This window comes from Hypanus sabinus, chromosome 17 (assembly GCF_030144855.1).
Source record: "Hypanus sabinus isolate sHypSab1 chromosome 17, sHypSab1.hap1, whole genome shotgun sequence".
NCBI classification, from domain to species: domain Eukaryota; kingdom Metazoa; phylum Chordata; class Chondrichthyes; order Myliobatiformes; family Dasyatidae; genus Hypanus; species Hypanus sabinus.
The window spans coordinates 15,347,267-15,367,865 of record NC_082722.1 but is presented as its reverse complement, the minus strand read 5'-3'; the positions used below and the strand labels follow the sequence as shown (position 1 = coordinate 15,367,865).

At 41.8% G+C, this 20,599-nt stretch overlaps 1 protein-coding gene across 1 annotated transcript in view; it reads right to left on the bottom strand.

Moving 5' to 3' along the window:
- Nucleotides 1-3,179, bottom strand: part of LOC132406709 (Y+L amino acid transporter 2-like) — a 94,046-nt gene extending 90,867 nt beyond the window's left edge. Inside the window, exon 1 of the mRNA XM_059992584.1 lies at nt 1,496-3,179. Within this exon, the coding sequence (XP_059848567.1) occupies nt 1,496-2,027 (532 nt within the window). The 5' untranslated portion in view covers nt 2,028-3,179. The remainder of the gene's footprint in view (nt 1-1,495) is intronic.
- Nucleotides 3,180-20,599: the final 17,420 nt, after the last annotated feature.

Below are 20,599 nucleotides of genomic sequence, written 5' to 3'. Positions count from 1 at the left end.
GAGGATCATTGCCAGGGATAGCTCAGAACATGAACTATTGTATGCAGCCAACAAAAAGGCAGGCATAGCTGGGGCATATGGCTGTCCCTTGAGTTTGGAGAATATGGGAGGAGCCGAGAAGGAATTGTTGATGGTGAGGACAGGTTCTGTCAGATGAAGGAAGGTGGTAGTAAAGGGGCACTGGTTGGGTTTTTTGTTGAGAAAGAAGCGGAGAGCTTTAAGGCCTTCTTGATAGGGAGACACAAGTGTATAGGGATTAGAAAATGGGGCAGTCAGGGCCAGGGAATTGAAAGTTGTTGGAGAGATCGAGAGCATGTGAAGTGTTGCAGATGTAGATGGGAAGGTACTGAACCTGAGGGGGGTGGGGGGGGGGTAAGACAAGGTATGTGGACATGAGTTCAGAGGGCAAGGAACAGGCAGTGACAGTGGGCCTACTCAGACAGTCAGGTTTGTGGATCTTGGATAGAGGGTAAAAATGAGCAGTGTGGGACAAGGGAACTATGAGTTTGGTGGCAGTGGATGAGAGTTCTCCAAAGTTAATGAGATTACTGATGGTGTTGGAAACAATTTTCTGATGGTTAGGAGTGGGATCCTTTGTAAGTAGAGGTGTCTGAGAATGGCTGCTTGGCCTCAGCCAGGTAGAGGTCAGTTCACCACACTACAATAGCAGCAATTCTCATGAAATCCATTAGCATCTTTGTAAAGTTTATTTAAAGGTTTGTGTCATTGGTAAAGGGTCTGGATACCTAAGCTCAGATCATACCAATAAATTAACACCACTGTTCAATGTTCATGCCTTCACCACTGTATTGACCTCAGGCAAACATTTGCTCTCTCTCATCAGGAAAACAATTACTCATTACTAATATACTATATTCATACTACCATATCTATAATGCAGTATATTGCCAGCACCTTCTAAAAGTCCAAAAAGTGCACCCTACTTTCATCAATCCTCTTCATTCTAGCAAATAACATACACCAGATTATCTTTTTTTTAATCCATGCTAGCTCTATTTAAACTGATGGATTTTCAAGTGAAAATTATTTTTGTTGAATATTGTCCTTAAATGTTCTCCATGATTCACAGTACTTTGGCAGAACCACAATCAAAATTTACCTCTATTTATTTTTATGACCAGAGATTTAAAAATATGCTGTCTTCCAGTCTTTTGGCATTATTGTCAAACCCAAAGAAGTTTGGAAGATTGTGACTAAAGCATTTTTACCTGCATATTTACTTTCTTCAATAATCTATGATGCATCATATCTGAACTGGTGACATTTCTGCTGAATATAATCCATATTTTAAACATATTACTGTAAGTACATTTTTAATCCAATTTCCAATTATCCTACCAATTTTTTGTTGCTCAAAATTAAATTAATTTAATTTTAATTAAAGTTGATAACAACAAACATTCTTGGTGTATTATTTAAATTGCTATTGATCTAAGTACAAAATGGTCAATGGATAATACATCATGACACTTACTGATGCAAGCAGCTCCAAGTAGTTGTTGTGCTAAGTATGGTGTAGGACAGTTTCCAAAGATAGGCTGCACCAGGTAGTTGCCAAATGTTAAGGCAACAACAGCTTGTGCAGAGGGCCTAATAATAAGTATTGACATCCAGAGTTTAAGAAAAGCAATAAATCCTCCATATACTTCCAAAATATATGCATAGTTTGCACCAGATTTTCTAATGGTTGTACCCAATTCAGCATAGCAGAGGCCTCCAATAATTGAAAAAATACCCCCTAAAGCCCAAATAATCAGGGACAGACCATAGGAGCCACTTTGCTCTAAGACTTCACCTGGAGAAATAAAAATCCCTGATCCAATCATGGCTCCAACTATAAGAGAGACACCATTCCTTAAGGATATCTCTGCTTTTAGTTTTACTAACACATCATTGACGTGGTCAGTTTTTACTCTAAGCTTGGGATTGGGAGTGTGAGGTGAATCAGAGCCTGGGATAAAACTGTTGTCTGTAACTGGCTGAAAACCAACACGTTGCTTGTCCATATTGAAGTATGAATTGTTACTTGGGAAGCAGCTACCTAGAAAGACAGAAAAAAAACAAATGGAGTATTTTTGATTATTATATATTTTTATTTTTAGATTTTCATAGATTTTCAACTATGACGATATATGGATCAAAACAGTCTTGAGTTGATGTGTATTGAAATCAGCTACACAGTTAAAATGCTAGGTTATGTGAGATCCCAGATGATAGAATGTTGGACTAGAGTCTGCACTTGATTCCCAAATTGGCCTGAATTTTAGTGCTCATGACTACTTGTCACTTTGAAAAGTGGTTGGTTGTTACTCATAAGTACAGCAAAGAGTAATTTTCCTCTCAAGAATTAGTGGGTGTATCTTCTACCCTGACACAGAATCTTTGATATATGGGTAAAATTCAGACCATTTGAGTATCATAGAGAGATACAGTACAGAAACAGGCCATTCAACCCCAGAGTCTTGCCGACTCATTTAAACTAATCCCACTATAACCCATTTATTTCTCATTGCATGTAACTGTGTTCTTAACATGATCTTCCAAGGTAACCACTCACAGTCAATGAAGTCATGACAGTATGAGAATGCGATAAATATGACACAATGAATGGATATAATGAACTGAGTCATGAAAGGCACCAAATAAGTCAAAGACTCATTGATAGATACAGAGCAGAAATTGGTTCTTTGGCCAGCTATGGCCAAACTGGACATCAATCATTTCCACTAATCCCACACCTAATCCATTTTATTCTCCCAATATTCCCATCAACTCTCCTACAGATTCCACATTCACCTATCTACAAGGAGCAATTCACAGCTGTCTTGTGGCAGCACTTCTTTTTGATATGTTCAGTGGTGGGGAGGGCTTTTCCCGTGATGGAATGGGCAGTATCCCCTACATTTAAGTTACAGATCTTTGGACTGTGTCTGGAAACTGGAGTACCCAGGAAAACGGGAGCAATAGTAGATTGATAAAAGAGTGGTATATTTCTGACTTCATTATGTTTTAGCTGAAGACTGGCTAGTTTCATGTTCTTTCATATCTGTAATCCATTTTAAATTTAAAGTAAATCTGAATTGTGTAAAAACAAAGTTCTTTCTGCTGATTATTTTCCAATCATTCAAAGGCAAATACAATTTCAAATGAAGGGACAGTGAAATCTAGGGAAAGAAACGTCAAAAAAACCTTATAAATATTTTCCAAAACTTTACACTATCCCAATTGTTTGGAATACAGAGGAATTCTTTGTCCCACCATAATAGTGTGTCATACCTGAGCACTGGTCAAACACAGACCAGAAAATATCCTTGGTCAATATGTGTTGTATTAGCTGAATCTCACTTGATTAAGATGGTTCAATTGGCCAACATCTTAAGGCTAAGGAGGTAACTGGGGATTGCTCTCCAAAATGACAATGCTCAATACATATGATACATTATGTTAAGAGTTTTTTTTGGGGGGTTAGCACACACAGCAAATAACTTCAGCAACTGACTTCAACCACCAGTCTTCAGGCTTGAATATGAACTATAGAATAAATGCAGCTCTGAACAATGGGCCGTGAACCACAAGACTAGACAATGCTGATTAAATTTGTTATTTGGGTGCTATTTGGGTGTTTGTCATGTGGGTGCAACGAGGGAGGTGTGAGAGTGGTGTGTAGTTCAAAGGAAGCATTGTAAATATGGAATTGTCCTTTGATCTTTAGCACATAAAATGTTGTGCATAGTTGGGGTAGGCAGGCCTTTTTCCTCTGAAAGGTGTCTCAATATGAAACCTGCTCTGTCTCATTTTGTCAAATAAAGAAACTGGTTCATATCTACCAATACTTCTCTCCAGTAACTTTGTTCATGTGACAACATTTGGGGGTTCATCTGGGATGCCTTTGTGACCTATTTTGTGGCCAGAGATCTCAGCAGTCTAAATGGGTGCATATTTTCAAAATCAGCACTCACACTTGGATCTGTTTGGGTCAGTGGCCATAGAAAATCGCTAGGTATCACAAATTTGTGAAGGGTGGATACTGAAGGTTCAAGGAACCAGTGTAAATTTAATCCTGCAAACACTTTTGTGAGTGTGTTTGCCTTGGTGTAACAGTCGTATGCAAAGGAATACACCAGTCATCATGTGCTTAGACACACATAAATAGCATACATACTCTGCGGTTTTAAGTACGTACTGTTTAACTGGCCCCCATCATTTATATTTTGCATAGGGTGTGGATATTTCAGGGAGTGGCTTTACCCAGATACATCTGTCAGGATGGCACCTGTTTAAGTCAGGCACTGTCAGAATGATAACCCTGAAGACCCAAGTCAGCCCTTGACCCTGACTGCAACCATTCATAAGCCCTGGGGAAAAACAGCACATTTTGTCGGAATTGCCCTCACTTAAAGTTGTACGTGGTAATTCAGAATTCCGGCGAAAGCTTGAGGAAATGGTTGAAATTCACCAGATGCACCTTAAAGATATACACATGTTAGTAAAGTGCCCAAGGAACATGTGGGATAGTATGGTCCATGGGGTGCAGGATGGTACATGGGCAAACAACTACTGGGAATGCCAGCAATGAAGAGAGATATCACTTCTTTAAAGGGGAAGTGAGGTAGTGAGATGAGAGCAATTGGGGGATGTCAGTGATTCAAAGAGCCAGTAAGCTAGAAATGTAATATGCAGAATGTAAATATCAAACATATGATGAGTAAACAGGTTGGATAATCCAGGAAAGGACAACCCAGTCTTCCTGAAAATACTGAAGGAAGGCCTGAGCTTAGCCCACTAGGAAGTTTTAGATTTGGGAACAGTGGTGGGATCGACCTACTCTGCTATAGTTTCATGGGCTGGTGAGATAGACCAGAGGAAAGGTAAGAGAAGTTGTAAAGTGGCTGTAGTGAATGTAGCTGCTATGATGTTACAGAGAACTTGCTTTGTGTGCTGGCAGCTGGGGCACAAAGCAAGGAAATGCTGGAATAGACATGGGAGTGGAAAGATGATTTGTTATAGCTGTGGCTTCTCAGGTGATGTTTGGAGGTAGTGCTCTGAAAAACAAGCAAAATGTAAATATGTAAAATGTAAATATCATCTACCAAAGCAAGCAGAACTCACAGGAGCACTTTCTCTTTCCAGTTTGGCTACTGACCAAATTATAGAGTTGGCGAGGTTGGACAAACGACAAATAGCAGCCCCTGTTGCCAGTGGTGGTCATCCACAGATGTACACAAGAAGTTTATTAGGGAGCTAGCAATGCAAAATATTCATGGACACAGGATCATCAGTAACGATAACTGATCTACCCTTGCCCATGACTAGAGAGGTGATTTACATTACCAGAGCAGGAGGTGAAACAATGAGGGCATAGAGAAGACAACCCCAGGTACTTCAGACTGAGGGAGTACAGCTTTCTGTTGATTTCTGGGTGTGCCCAAACAACGAAGAAACTATCTGGGAAATAGACACACTAATTAAGTGAGGCAAGACTGAGACTCCGGAAAAGGAGAAATAACAAGGACTATACATGGACAGTGGTCATATGTGACCCACAAAGCAGCTAACATGGCCCACAGAGAGACAGTAACCCCAAGCAGTGAGAAGAGACAGGGTGATGTGCAGGAGTCAAGTCAGGTGGTCCCAAGGGGAGGGGCCAAGCATAGTCTGGAGCTGCTAGTAGTGCAGCTGCCTGAGGTGATTACAGTAAAAGCTCACCAGAAAGGGGCAGAAAGGGAATGAGTGGGCAGACATCAGTGTGGGAAGGGCAGCAGAAGAACAAAAAGCAACAGAAATTACAAGTGTACAGAAAGAAACTACAACTGCCAATTTAACAAGATAACATGGAGATGTGAGGGACCACTGTAACCAGGGTAAAGGATTGAGCAAAACGTCAACAGCATATTGCTAATCTGAGAGAGCTGGAGGGAAAGGAGATAGTTGTCCCAGGCCAGATGACCAAGTCATGGTGAGGGTTCTGCCTGAAAGGGCAGGGCTTGCCCCCAGATGGATAGGGTCACAGATAGTATTTTTAACAAATGAACTCATAACTGTGTGCAGACTTGGCAAGGCAGCCAGTGGAAACACTGGACTCAGATAAACTGTACAACTCACCTTCTTGTTGCCCCCCACAGACAAAGCAGGAGATCAAGTGTGCCCAGTAACTGTATAATTACAGAGAACCCAAGAGAGGAACACCAGCAGGCCACACCAGACCTGACCACAGGTGATGGAAGCAGACCCACAGCAAATGTGAAGGCAGAGGATATCCAGAGAATGAAACAGAAAGCTGAGAATAAAATGTTAAAGCGCAATGGTAATGGTACTCTGTAATGAAGGCAGATTGCTGAAGGTACCTGATTAGTTGTATAGCATAGAATAGAAAAGATACTGAGGAAATAGATAGGAAGGGATTTAAGCTATAGCAGAGACATCAGGTTCCGTAACTTCAATGGCATGGCAGACTGAGAAAGAGAAGAAATTGCACACGGCATCTGAAGTCAGTCACCACAGCCTGAATGTGGAGCAAATACAAATGAGCTGGGCCCTTTCAGCAGTTGGGCCAGTGCTTGACTGGTCGTTTCAGAACGGGGTGCCTCTGGGGAGAGATCCTTGCAGTTATTCAAATAGAGACTACCCCCACCCCTTTCTGTACATCGATGAGAGGGCTTGTGAGCCCAATACTTTTACCTTGCTGATACCTCTGGAAAGCAAAAGTTTTAGCTTTCAGAGAATGAAGGGCTGAAGACAAGGAATGTGATTAAACTGCCTTGGGCCATCAAGAAAGACATATGAACGAAGCTGCATTTTTAAAAGACTGTTAATCAAATCTCTAGAACAATCTCTCTGCCTGGTGTTTTGTGGGTAGCCTTTAGGGATGACAGGGTAGATGTAGGTGCACATTAAGTAATTGGGGGGCTCTCTGAGGCAGGGCATTTTTGCTGTCTTATTTTAGATCCTCTTCAAGTTTGGCCTTTCCTGGTACAAATATATTTTTGTCCAGGAGGGCCAAGAGGAGGGACTGTTAGAGCGCCTTTGAAAATAACTTCAACTTCAAATAATTTCAGCCACAAGTCTTCAGATAAAATGCAGCTCTGAACAATGGGTTTCTAAGACTGTGAACCACAGAATTGGAAGACCAGACAATGCTGATTAAATTTGTTATTTGGGTATCTGTTGTGTCGGTGCAAAGAGAGAGGTGTGAGGGTGATGGTTAGTTCAAAGGAAGTATTGTAAATATGGAATTGTACTTTGATTTTTAGCCTGAATTGTCCTCTGGTCTGTAGCATATATAATGTCCTGTAGCCTTGGGTTAGGCAGGCTATCTTCCTCCAAAAGGCCTGCTTTGTCTCATTTTGTTGAATAAAGAGAATGTTTCATTACTACCAGTACTTCTCTCCCCTGACTTCATTCATGCGACAACACATTATACCGTGATATTTAAAGTGGAATAATGCACCAACACTCACAAAATGCTATTTGTGCATACTGAATGCTGCAACAGCTGTGTACTGTATCATAATCAATCCATAACTTTTAAGGAAAAAAATTGATCATTGATCAGTTGTATGCTATCCACAACTGATAATTCTACAAAACACAAACATATAAATTTAGATGGAAATAACCAACTTACTCTTGAAAAATGTTACACCATTTAGAAAAATCACAGCTGATCCGATTGTTACACTAATTCTGCATCAATGTCAGATAATCTCTCACCCACTTGTCTATCAGGTACCTATTTATTTCCTTACTTAAAAATATTCAAAGACTCAGGTTTTATTTTGAGGGAGATCTGGAAAGTCACAACACTCTTAGAGCAAGGTTTCTCAAGCTGTGACTTTGAACCCCACAGGAGTCCATGGCAATAAAAGAAGGATAAGAACCCCTGCTCTAGAGCAAAGAGCTTCATCTCATGCTTAAATAGGCAATTATTTTTAAACCATAACCCCAAGTTCTACATTCTTCCATAAAAGGAAACATTCTTTCCATCAACCCTGTCAAGGCACCAGTTATCAGCAAACCTTTCTTCATAACACTCCATTCTAGGTATTGGTCTAGCAAACCTAATCTGACAACTTCCAAAGCATTTACGTCCTTCCCGGAAGGAGGAGACCAATTTACACATGGTACTCTAGATGGGGCCTCACAAATCCCATATAAAACTGAAGCATAATCTGCCTACTTTTGCATTTAATTCTCCAGCACTAAATTATAACATTCTATTAGCCTTCTTAATTACCTGCTGTATCTGAATACAAGCCATTTGCAATGCATGAGGGTCTGTAATCTCTACTATATAGTTAACCTACATTGTTTAAAGAAATCCTGCCAAAGTGTCAATTTTCACATTTCTCTATGTTTAACTTTATTTGTACATTTTTGCCATATAACATTTGATGTGCCTCTCTTTCAAAAGCTTTCTGGAGATCTATTTATAATACATCAGCTGGTTCCCCAGTTGATGGCATTTCTCATGTAAATACAATGAATTGGTCAAACAGATCAGACATGACTTCTCTTTCAGAATGCAATGTTGACCTTACATGATTTCATTGCATTTTATGCACCCTACTGTAATATTTTAAATAGAATTTCTAATATTTCCAGTAATTTCTTCTGTCTCCCTCCATTTTTGAACAATGAAGTTACCCCTGCTATTTGGCAATCAAATGCAATCTTCCCTAAATCCAGACAGTTTTGGAAACCATAAGACAATTCACCAACCGGCCACTTACCTATGAGACTCTGAAATTATGTCCATTAGCACCTAGTTCCAACAATTGGACCATAAATACTTTTTCTGCAATTCTTTCTTTGAAATCCTGCAGTAAAGCATATTACCAATATCCTCTAAAGCAAGAGTTCCCAACCTTTTTTTGCCATTACCAATGCCATTAAGCAAGAAGTCAGTGGACCCCAAGTTGGGAACTTCTGCTCTAAAGTGAAGACTGGATTTTTATCGTCAGTCCCCCAGTTTCACACTTTTATAGGACCAACACTCATTTCCTTAAAATATCGACAGAAATTTTATTCATTTTAAGAAGTTATTGCCAAAATAATGTAAACAAAATAAATACTAAATGGTAATTTTTTTCAATCCTAATTGTTCCAAATTAGGTTAAATAGACAATTTGAAATACAATGGTAATAGCCCTGAATAATGAATAGGCAAGTTGAAGTAGTTCCTCCTCAGAAGAAACGCCCACATCTCTCATCCACTCATTTGAAACATCTTCGGGTGTTAAAGGCCAGTTGGACAATTTCTTCTTGTTGAAGGGTATAGCGTACAGTACCTATAACTGAAGCATGTAATTCACTGCATCTGGTGACTTGAAACAATCCCCAAATCCCCAATCATGGACATAGTCTGTAGAATAAAACTTGCCAGAGATTGAAAGATCAGAACCATCCGTCCTTTTCGAACACTATTCTCTCTTTACAGGGCTTTCGACTACAAATTTAATCTTAACAGCTCGCTAATTTAACGGCTGAGGAGAAAGAAACCGAAAAGAAACTTCTTAAGCCGAAAATTTCAATTAATAACTCATTTCTATCTGTAGGTCCGGCGACCGAACCCGCTCCTCACCTGAAAATCCGCCGCAACCTTCACCGCGCACGCGCAGTGCCAAACCGCCAACTCCGGCCTCGAGCGCCGGCGGGAGCGCGACGAAGCGTCCGGTGAGGGAGAGAAGCTGCGAGAATGAGGGGAAGGGGGTCGGAAACACAACGCGGTTAATATTAGAATTGGGAAAGAGAGAAAAAAAAAACGGTTTGAAGTTATAGGAGCGGAAGGTCAGGAATGCGATGGGTATAAATTTAGGGGTCATCAATTAACGGGGACAGTTGGAGAATAGGAATAAAGTTATGAAACTAAGTAATAAAAGACCATCCTTCAACTCAACTATCCTTTAGAATACAACAATAAACATAAACAGCCTTAATTTAGGTTTAATAAAATACTCAAGCCTTCTGAAGCTTAACAACTCACCTCCGACTCAATCCACAACAAGCCTGCATATTGGTTCAAAGACCGTTCAGAAATCTGATGGCAGAGGGGAAGAAACTGTTCCTCTCTTCCCTTCTTCATTTACCTGAAAAACTTACCAATAACTTCCTAAAAACACAAAATGCTGGCAGAACTCAGCAGGCCAGACAGCATCTATGGGAGGAGGTAGTGATGACGTTTTGGGCCAAAACCCTTCATCAGAACTTTTGACATATTTATTTCCAGCATCTTCAGATTCACTCGTGTTGCCCAATAACTTCCTCATCACTTCGATCATTACCTGTGGTAGTGAGTTCTGTATCATTACTATTCCACGAGTAAAGACAAATTTTGAATTCTAATTTTTGGAAGATTCTTAATGCATCATCCTTAAGCCATTTTTAAAGAGAAGAATGTGCATTCTGTTATCTTTTCATGATACAGGTATATTGTTGAGGCCATCTATTGGTCAACCATGGATGTTGTATCCTACCTGTCTACAAGCCAGGGCACAGAACAAAATGGATAGAAAGTTGTCACCTATGTAGCAGGCTCACCCACTCCATGCAGCTGGTGAATCCAAAGGAATGGCAGAGACCGAGGCAGTGTGGCACCAGCAGCATAGCAGGAGTTGCCAGTGTTACAAATGTGCCGCAACACTGAGGGGCCGAAGGGTACAAAGTCTTCTTGAGAATCGCAAGATCGCTATTAATTCAGGTCTGGGACCCAGGAAATAAGAGAGAGACACGCAGAATCCACAAGGTTTGGAATGTGTCCTGGCCTCAGCGAAACAAAGCCACTGATAATGGCCATTGTCTCTTGGAGACGGAATTATGTATTGAGTACTGTACTATTCATTGAGGCCCCTCAGGGGACAACCAGAGTGGGCTGGTTGAGGGATAGCATCATCCCAACCTGAGTGACATCTGGGACCCCATGAGTAAGGATAAAAGAGGGTCTGGGGAACAACCCCTTTAGACGCACCAGGAGAAACGCTAGAAATCCCGTGACAACATTTAATAGCGCCAGCCAGTGGGGGCTCGTGTGCGTCCTTCCCTTGCCTGGGATTGGCGGGCTCATCACGGAAGAGTGGCTTAGCTAAAGAAAAGGCCATAAGTGAACGGCCATACCAACGAGACTCCAACGGATCGAAATCATAAAAGGAAAGCCGGCAAGGTTTTCTCCCAAAACTCCCTCTCTCTCTCTCTCTCTCTCTCTCTCTCTCTCTCTCTCTCTCTCTCTCTCTCTCTCTCTCTCTCTCTCTCTCTCTCTCTCTCTCTCTCTCCATCCATTGCAACCCAGCGGTCCCTAAAGGCTGCAGCCTGCATGAACTGAGTGAACTTTATATTTCCATCAGACAATACATTATCCCCGAGACAACGATAGAGCTTATTTCTTATTGATTATTATTATACCCGCACTTTTAGAGTTAGTATTGACGACATATATTAACTGTATATTTGCATTGATATTATTTTTGTGTATTTTTACTAATAAATACTGTTAAAAATAGTATCATCAGACTTCAACAGACCTCTCTATCTTTGCTGGTAAGTGACCAAGTTATGGGGTTCATAACAAAGTGGGGGCCTCGTCTCGAGATTTGATACCAAATTGGAGGGCCAGCGAATCAGGCTTTTAAGTCCAAACGTGGGTCTGGTTGCGTGGGTAATCAGACGGGAAACCAACAAAGATGGACGTTGATGAATTCATAGAAAACCCGACTCTGGAGGCGCTAGAGGCCGCCACAAAGTCGGACTTGATAAATATTGCGAAAGGACTAAGTCTCGCAGAGGTGAGGTTGTCGATGAAAAAGCGGGAGGTGCAGAGGGCCATAACTCAGTATTATATTGTGAAGAATGTGTTTTCGGCTGAGGTATTGGAAAATATCCCTGAAAAGGCACCAGCTAGTGGGACGGCTCAGTTAGAGTTGGAGAAATTAAGGTTGGAACATGAAATTAAGTTAAAACATCTGGAAGCAGCCGAAAAAGAGCAGGAAAGAGCTGAGAAGCAGAGGGAGCATGAAATTAAGTTGAAACAGTTGGAAGCAGCTGAAAAGGAGAAGAAAAGAGCTGAAAAAGAGAGGGAAAGAGCTGAGAACCAAAGGGAGAAGGAGAAACAGAGGCAACATGACTAGGACATGGAGAAGTTAAGGCAAGAGCGAAGAGCTCAAGGGTCAGACTGAGAGGAGCGGTTTAATGTTAGTAGGGAGTTTAGGTTAATACCTCCGTTTGAGGAGACGGATGTTGATAGTTATTTCTTGCATTTTGAAAAGGTGGCAGTGAGTCAGAAGTGGCCCAAAGATCGGCGGGTGGCATTACAAAGTGTGTTAAAAGGGAAGGCACAACGGGCATATGCGGTGTTGTCCATGGAGGAGGAGGAGTCTGAGAATTATGAGAAAATAAAGGAGGCCATTCTTCGGACCAACGAATTGGTACCTGAAGCGTATAGACAAAAGTTCAGAAACTTAAAGAAAGGGTGGAATCAGACATATGCAGAGTTTGCCTATGAGAAGGGTGTGCTCTTGGATTGTTGGTGTGCAGCAGAAATGGTGGAAGAAGGTTTTTGGCGTCTCAGGGAGTTAATTCTGATTGAGGAATTTAAAGGTTGTGTTTCGGATGGTATCTAGATGTATTTGAATGAGAAGCCGAATAAGTCCATATCTGAATATGCTAGGTTCGCAGATGAATATGCCCTAACCCACAAAACAAAGTTTTCCTCGAGTAAAAGTTACCAGAGAGACCGTGGGAATGGTAGAGAAAGCCCGCCGGCTGAGGCAGAGATTCAGCCGGGACCTAGCGGTAAAATTAAAGAGGAGGAAAGGCAAGACGGCAGGAGAGGTCCTGGCTTGACTTGTTTTAATTGTGGAAAGGTGGGTCATATTGCATTTAAGTGCCTTGCTCCGAGGAAGGAGACAGGAAAATGGAAAGCAGCAGTCCCTACAGGATGTATTGTGGTGATCAGTAAATCAACAAGAAAGCCCTAGGTTGACAGAATACGAGAGGGGCCTGAGAAATTTATTGCAGAAGGAACCGTGTCTGTGAAAGAGGGAGACACACCAGTTCCAGTGCGGATCTGGAGAGACACGGGAGCTGAACTGTCATTGATTCGCAGTACAGTGCTAGATTTTGGTCCTCGGACTGGAGAGGTAGCTTTGAAAGGCATAGGAAAAGGGACAGAAGTGGTGCCTTTGCATAGGATCGTTATAAATTGTGAGCTGGTATCTGGACCAGTTGAAATAGGGGTGCAATCAGAATTCCCGAGAACTGACATAGACGTTCTTCTGGGTAATGGGTGGTGACGTTTGGTCAGCCATGGAGCTGATGAGCCAGCCTGTAAGTGTTGAGGACCCGCCCCTAGATTCCAAGATCTATCCCACATGCGCGACCACTCGCAGCATGTCGAGAAAGGCAGCTGAGAACGAGACCAGTTTAAATCCGGCCAGTATCGATTTGGCCGAGACGTTTTTACTGACCCTGTACCAAGAGGAGTTAGAGGGTGGTAAAACGAAGAATAGGAAAGTGAAAGAGAGTAAGGGAGAGGAGGTAGACCTGCCCTTAGCCGGGAGGAAATTTATGAAGGCACGGAGTAAAGATGAGAAACAGATAGAGCTGTTAGAAGGTCCAGGGCTGGACATGGAGGATCTGTCTGGTTTGGCAGAACTGTTTGAAGAATTTGAAAATTTAAAATGTGTTCCCGATAATGAAATGAGGGCAGTCCTAGATGAAAAGGATGCCATTACCTTGAAGAAGTCTGCTGGGTTGACAGATGAAGTTGTTTCAGCCCACGGGGTTGAGTTTACTCTGGAAGGGAGTTGCCCAGAGAGTAACTGGGAGGATCAGGGGAAATTAGAATTTGAAAAGGGTACAGGTATTGAAAGCCTGGAAGAGGCAGATGTCCTGTTTGAGTGTGTTCAAGATGTGGATGCACGTGGTACTGAACCTAGTAATGAAACTCAGGAAAAGTCTGAGGTATTTGATTTAGTTGAAAAGGAATGCAGTCCTTGTGGGTCAGATGGACTTGGTTCAGTGAAGAAAGGGTTAAACTTGGTACTAGTGGGAAATGAGAATTCCCAGTTGTTTGTGTTCAAAGGTGTGTTAAAAGTTAGTAAGGAGATAAAAGGTGGTGAGGTGAATATTGTTCTTGAAGGAAAACGGAAAAGTGTAGTTCCTAAATTGAATGAAGAAAATTTAAAGTCTAGATTGATGTCAGAAGCAGCAACCAGGCTACACAGACAATGGCTTGGTAACATGGTGCCTGCAAATCAATTACAGGTTGATTTGGAATGTAAAGGTGCCCCGCATGCTATTGTTATTCAAGAGAGTGCTGTGAAGAGGCAGAATTTGAAATGCTGTTTGGACAAAGAGGGATTGCATGCAGAGTTTAAACTGAAAACTAATAGCATGAAGGGTCCTGAAGATAAAACTAACAATTTGCTTAAAATTAAAGAATTGTGTGGAAATTCGGACAATGGTCTAAGTTTGGAACACATTGTTGATAAAATAACTCCTATGAAAGGAGCATGAAAAAGCCTATTCCACACTAGTATACAAGTTAACAACGTGGGAGTTGACTGGAAACAGGGCGAGGTTTGACGGGATGCCATTTTAAATAACAGGATCCGGTTTTAAGGAATTTCAACAAAGCATGTGAATAATAAAGACAACCCCATGGAAGATTGACTGTTAAGTTTGAAAGTAACATAAAGATTAGTATTTGCATGAACTTTTGTAATATACATGTAAGCTAAGATCACAACTCTTTAGTTTTTGTTTGCTGAAGAAAAGGGAATAAAAATAGGTGGTTATTAAATTGGAGTCTGATGCTACAAGAATTTATTAAGGTACAAGATGTTAAGATATTAAAGGAAGTGACAATGTAATCGCTAACTGTTTAGATGCTGAATTGAATGTATAACTGTATTACTCTGTAGTGAAAAAAAAACTCTTTTGTATTGTGTTAGATTCTGAAATCCTGTAAGACTCTGTATTAATTCATTTTTACCGATGGTAAAAATATTTCAAGGAAGGGGGTGTTAAGAATGTGCTGCAACTCTGAGGGACCGAAGGGTACAAAGTCGCCCCCTCCTTTTTGAGAATCGCAAGATCACTATTAATTCGGGTCTGGGACCCAGGAAATGAGAGAGACAGGCAGAATCCACAAGGTTAGGAATGTGTCCTGGCCTCAGCGAAACAAAGCCGCTGATAATGGCCATTGTCTCTTGGAGACAGAATTGTGTATTGAGTACTGTACTATTCATTGAGGCCCCTCAGGGGACGACCAGAGTGGGCTGGTTGAGGGATTGCATCATCCCAACCTGATTGACATCTGAGACCCCGTGAGTAAGGATTAAAGAGGGTCTGGGAACAACCCCTTTAGATGCACCAGGAGAAATGCTAGAAATCCCGTGACAGCATTTAATAGCGCCAGCCAGTGGGGGCTCATGTGCATCCTCCCCTTGCCTGGGATTGGCGGGCTCATCACGGAAGAACGGTTTAGCTAAAGAAGAGGCCATAAGTGAACGGCCATACTAACGAGACTCCAACAGATCGAAATCATAAAAGGAAAGCCGGCAAGTTTTTCTCCCAAAACTCCCTCTCTCTCTCTCTCTCTCCCCAACCATTGCAAACCCAGCGGTCCCCAAAGGCTGCAGCCTGCATGAACTGAGTGAACTTTATATTTCCATCGGACAATACATTATCCCCAGACAATGATAGAGCTTATTTCTTATTGATTATTATTATACCCGCACTTTTAGAGTTAGTATTGACGACGTATATTAACTGTATATTTGCATTGATATTATTTTTGTGTATTTTTACTAATAAATACTGTTAAAAATAGTATCATCAGACTTCAACGGACCTCTCTATCTTTGCTGGTAAGTGGCCCAGTTACAGGGTTCGTAACACTAGTCAGTGTTAATCTCAGCCTCAGGGTTTTCAGCTGCAGGATTTTCCTCAGGGTTGATTCCCAAAGCCTTCCCAAAGAGTGGGTATAGCCGCAAGGCAGAAGAGGTTTGAGATCAGAGTTTTCCTTCTAGATCAGCAGCCAACCACAGCTGACAAGCCCCATCTGCCAAAAGTAATTGATTTTAAGGTGCTAGTGCCCCTTTGCCACTTCTCCTGTCCGTAGAAATGGTTCTGCTGGGCTTAGTAGCTAAACTACACATAAAAGCTAATGGAGCTTATCCCCACTACCACCCCTGGCTGTAACAACCTTACGGAACCGCATGATATATATACCCACCTATTTATGATGGCAGCCTTTTAGATCTTTAGCATATTCTGCTGTGCTTCTCAATCTTTATAATATGACAACTTGAACTGTATACAGTACGAAAGGTTGTTCTGACTATAGAGAACTTGCTAAAAGGAATGGTATGGCAGAAATTAAGATTGTATCTTGGATCTCTAATCATCAGCCAAACTATAGCTCTTAAATACTTGGTTAAAAGATGCTGGAGAAAGGAGAACAGTTATCACCAGATGGATCAATACACAAAGAATTTTCCAGGAATAGTTTTCCTCTGTGCACCCTAATAAGGAATTATACTTGAGGAGATTTAGAAGAATGCATGGGGATCTCATTGAAATGTTGAAAGGACTAGGTAAGGTGGATGTGGAGAGGATGTTTCATCTGGTGGGAGTATCTAGAACTAACGGGCACAGCCTCAAAACTGAGGGGTGACCTTTTAGAACAGAAGTAAGGTGGAATTTTTTTTTATCCAAAGAGTGGTGCATCTGTGGAATGCTCTGCCACAGACTGTGGTGGAGGCCAGATCCATGGGTATCTTTAAGTCGGACGTTGATAGATTCCTGTTTGGTCGGGGCATCACGGGATATGGTGAGAGGGTAGGTGAATGGGGTTGAGTGGGATCCGAGATCAGCCGTGATGAAATGGCAGAGTGGACTTAATGGGCTGAAAGGCCTAATTCTGCTTCTATGTCTTATGGGATTGCAGAGATCCTGGCAAGAAAATGCAAATGCACCAGCTACAACTAATGACGAGGTGTGGGAAAGGATTGTATTTGTCAGTATCCGTGAAGGTGATAGGCATCAATTTTTACACTTATGTATGTCCAGGACTGTTTAAGAAACATACAAAATATTTACATTCTCTGTTGTCCATGATTACTGACTTTTCTCTTTCTCCCTTGAAAGTGCAGCATGTAGTAGGAAAATGTAGATTTTGGGGAATCTCTTACTGTCATGACAGAATCCTGATAAGCTCTGCAATTCCAAGAGAGTTTAGTCTTTGAATATTCCAACTGGTCTTCAAGTGTCAAGAGGCCTACTCTTTTCCTATTTTCTATGCTTGCCTTATACACGGATGATCGCGTTTGCCAATGGCAATTATTTAAGAGACAACAATGACTTCTTCCATTTTGTGACAGTCTGCTACATTCATCACCTTTGAAAAGCAAATTTGATCAAAGGGTGATTATACTATGACCATCTGACTCCATTCTAAACACTTTGCACAAGAGGATGCTCATATAACATCTATTCATTGCAATGTTTAGGAGTCATAATAGTTTGGCAACAATAATTCATCAACTACAATTACAAGATAACTTCACCCGACTGTGCAGGTGATGCCTCCCTTCCAAATGCGCTGAATAACTTCTACGCCTGGTTTCAGGCGGAAAATTACATGGCGGTGAGGAAGTCCACCCCTCCTACAAATGACCAGGTGCTGTGTCTCTCCGTGGTCAACGTGAGAAGAACCCTGTGCAGGGTCAACCCACGGAAGGCTGCTGGACCAGACAACATCCTTGGTAGAGTGCTCAGAGGATGTGCAGACCAGCTGGCAGATGTTCTCACTGACATCTTCAACATCTGCCTGTGCAGCGCCACCATTCCAATGTGCTTCAGGGCCACCACAATGTTCCTGTGCCAAAGAAGTCTTCAGTGCCTAAATGACTACTGTCCCATTGCACTTACATCCATTATCATGAAGTGTTTCGAGAGGCTCGTCATGAGGTATATCAAGACCCTGCTGCCCCCCTCACTGGACCCCCTGCAGTTTGCGTACCGTCCCAACCATTCAACAGATGACGCCATTGCCACCACCCTCCACCTGGCCCTAACCCACCTGGACAAAAAAGACACATATGTTCGGATGCTGTTCATAGACTTCAGTTCAGCATTCAACACAATCATCCTTCAGAAACTGATTGGAAAGCTGAGCCTATTGGGCCTGAACACCTCCCTCTGCAACTGGATCCTAAAGTCTGGAACAGGAGCAGCATCTCCAACACCAACACACTGAGCATGGGGGCTCCCCAGGGTTGCATGCTCAGTCCACTGCTTTTCACTCTGCTGACCCACGACTGTTGCTGCAACACACAGCTCGAACCATATCATCAAGTTCGCTGATGACAGGACCATGGTGGGTCTCATCAGCAAGAATGGCAAGTCAGCTTACAGAGAGGAGGTGCAGCGGCTAACGGACTGGTGCATAGCCAACAACCTGTCTCTTAATGTGAACAAAACAAAAGAAATGGTTGTTGACTTCAGGAGGGCACGGAGCCACCACTCCCCGCTGAACATCGATGGCTCCTTGGTAGAGATCGTAAACAGCACCAAACTTCTTGGTGTTCACCTGACGGAGAACCTCACCTGGTCCCTCAACACCAGCTCCATAGCAAAGAAAGCCCAGCAGAGTCTCTACTTCTTGCGAAGGCTGAGGAAAGTCCATCTCCCACCCGCCATCCTCATCACATTCTACAGGGGTTGTATTGAGAGCATCCTGAGCAACTGCATCACTGCCTGGTTCAGAAATTGCACCATCTAGGATCGCAAGACCCTGCAGCGGATAGTGAGGTCAGCTGAGAAGATCATCAGGGTCTCTCTTCCTGCCATCACAGACATTTACACTACATGCCGCATCCACAAAGGAAACAGCATTATGAAAGACTCCATGCACCCCTCATACAATCTCTTCTCCCTCCTGTCGTCTGGGAAAAGGCTCCGAAGCATTTGGGCTCTCACAACCAGACTATGTAACAGTTTCTTCCCCCAAGCTATCAGACTCTTCAATACCCGAAGCCTGGACTGACACCTTGCCCTACTGTCCTGTTTATTATTTATTGTAATGCCTGCACTGTTTTTGTGCACTTTATGCAGTCTGTAGTCTAGTATAGCTTTCTCTGTGTTTTTTTTTTAATATGTAGTTCAGTCTAGTTTTTTGTACTGTGTCATGTAATACCATGGTCCTGAAAAACATCTTATTTTTACTATGCACTGTACCAGCAGTTATGGTCGAAATTACAATAAAAGTTGGCTTGACTTGAACTATACATACTCAGCCTAATAAGTAAATAGATATGAAGGTTTATGAACACAAAGTACACTGCAGATGCTGTGGTTAAATCAACACGTACAAACAAGCTGGAGGAACTCAGCAGGTCGGGCAGCATCTGTTGACTGCTCGTTTCTCCAGCTTGTTTGTACGTGTTGAAGGTTCCTGAGATGGTGGAAGTGAGAAGGCTTCACTAAGAGCCTTCTGGATAGGCAGCCAATGAATATTTATAAGATGGGGAAGTATTGAAAAAAATTCATTCCAGAGGATTTTCTGAAGTAGTTTCTGATGTGAGATTACAGGATACCTAACAGTCACTCTGAAGCTCTACTTAGGAGGCAGCTGTTCTTGACCTTATCTTAAGAAATGAGGACGACCAAGTGATTACATAGAGGTAATAACTAGAGACGGGGCAGTGTTGGATCTCCTGTTAGGGAATGAAATAGGTCAGGTGATGGAGTTATGTGTTGGGGAGCACTTTGGGTCCAGTGATCACAATGCCATTATTTTCAATATAATTATGGAGAAGGATAGGACTAGATATAGGGTTGAGATTTTTGATTGGAGAAAGGCTAACTTTGAGGAGATGCAAAAAGTTTTAGAAGGAGTGGATTGGGACAGTTTGTTTTATGGGAAGGATGTAATAGAGAAATGGAGGTCATTTAAAGGTGAAATTTTGAGGGTACAAAATCTTTATGTTCTTGTTAGGTTGAAAGGAAAGGTTAAGGGTTTGAGTGAGCCATGGTTTTCAAGGGATATTGGAAACTTGGTTAGGAAAAAGAGAGATATCTACAATAAAAAAAAGCAGCATGGAGTAAATGAGATGATCGAGGAATATAAAGAATGTAAGAAGAATCTTAAGAAAGAAATTAGAAAAGCTAAAAGAAGATATGAGGTTGCTTTGGCAAGTAAGGTGAAAATAAATCCGAAGGGTTTCTACAGTTATATTAATAGCAAAAGGATTGTGAGGGATAAAATTGGTCCCTTAAAGAATCAGAGTGGACAGCTATGTGTGGAGCCGAAAGAGATAGGGGAGATTTTGAACAATTTCTTTTCTTTGGTATTCACTAAGGAGAAGGATATTGAATTGTATAAGTTAAGGAAACAAGTAGGGAAGTTCTGGAAACTATGAAGATTAAAGAGGAGGAAGTACTGGAGGTTTTAAGGAATATAAAAGTGGATAAATCTCCAGGTCCTGACAGGATATTCCCTAGGACCTTGAGGGAAGTTAGTGTAGAAATAGCAGGGGCTCTGACAGAACTATTTCAAAAGTCATTAGAAACGGGGATGGTG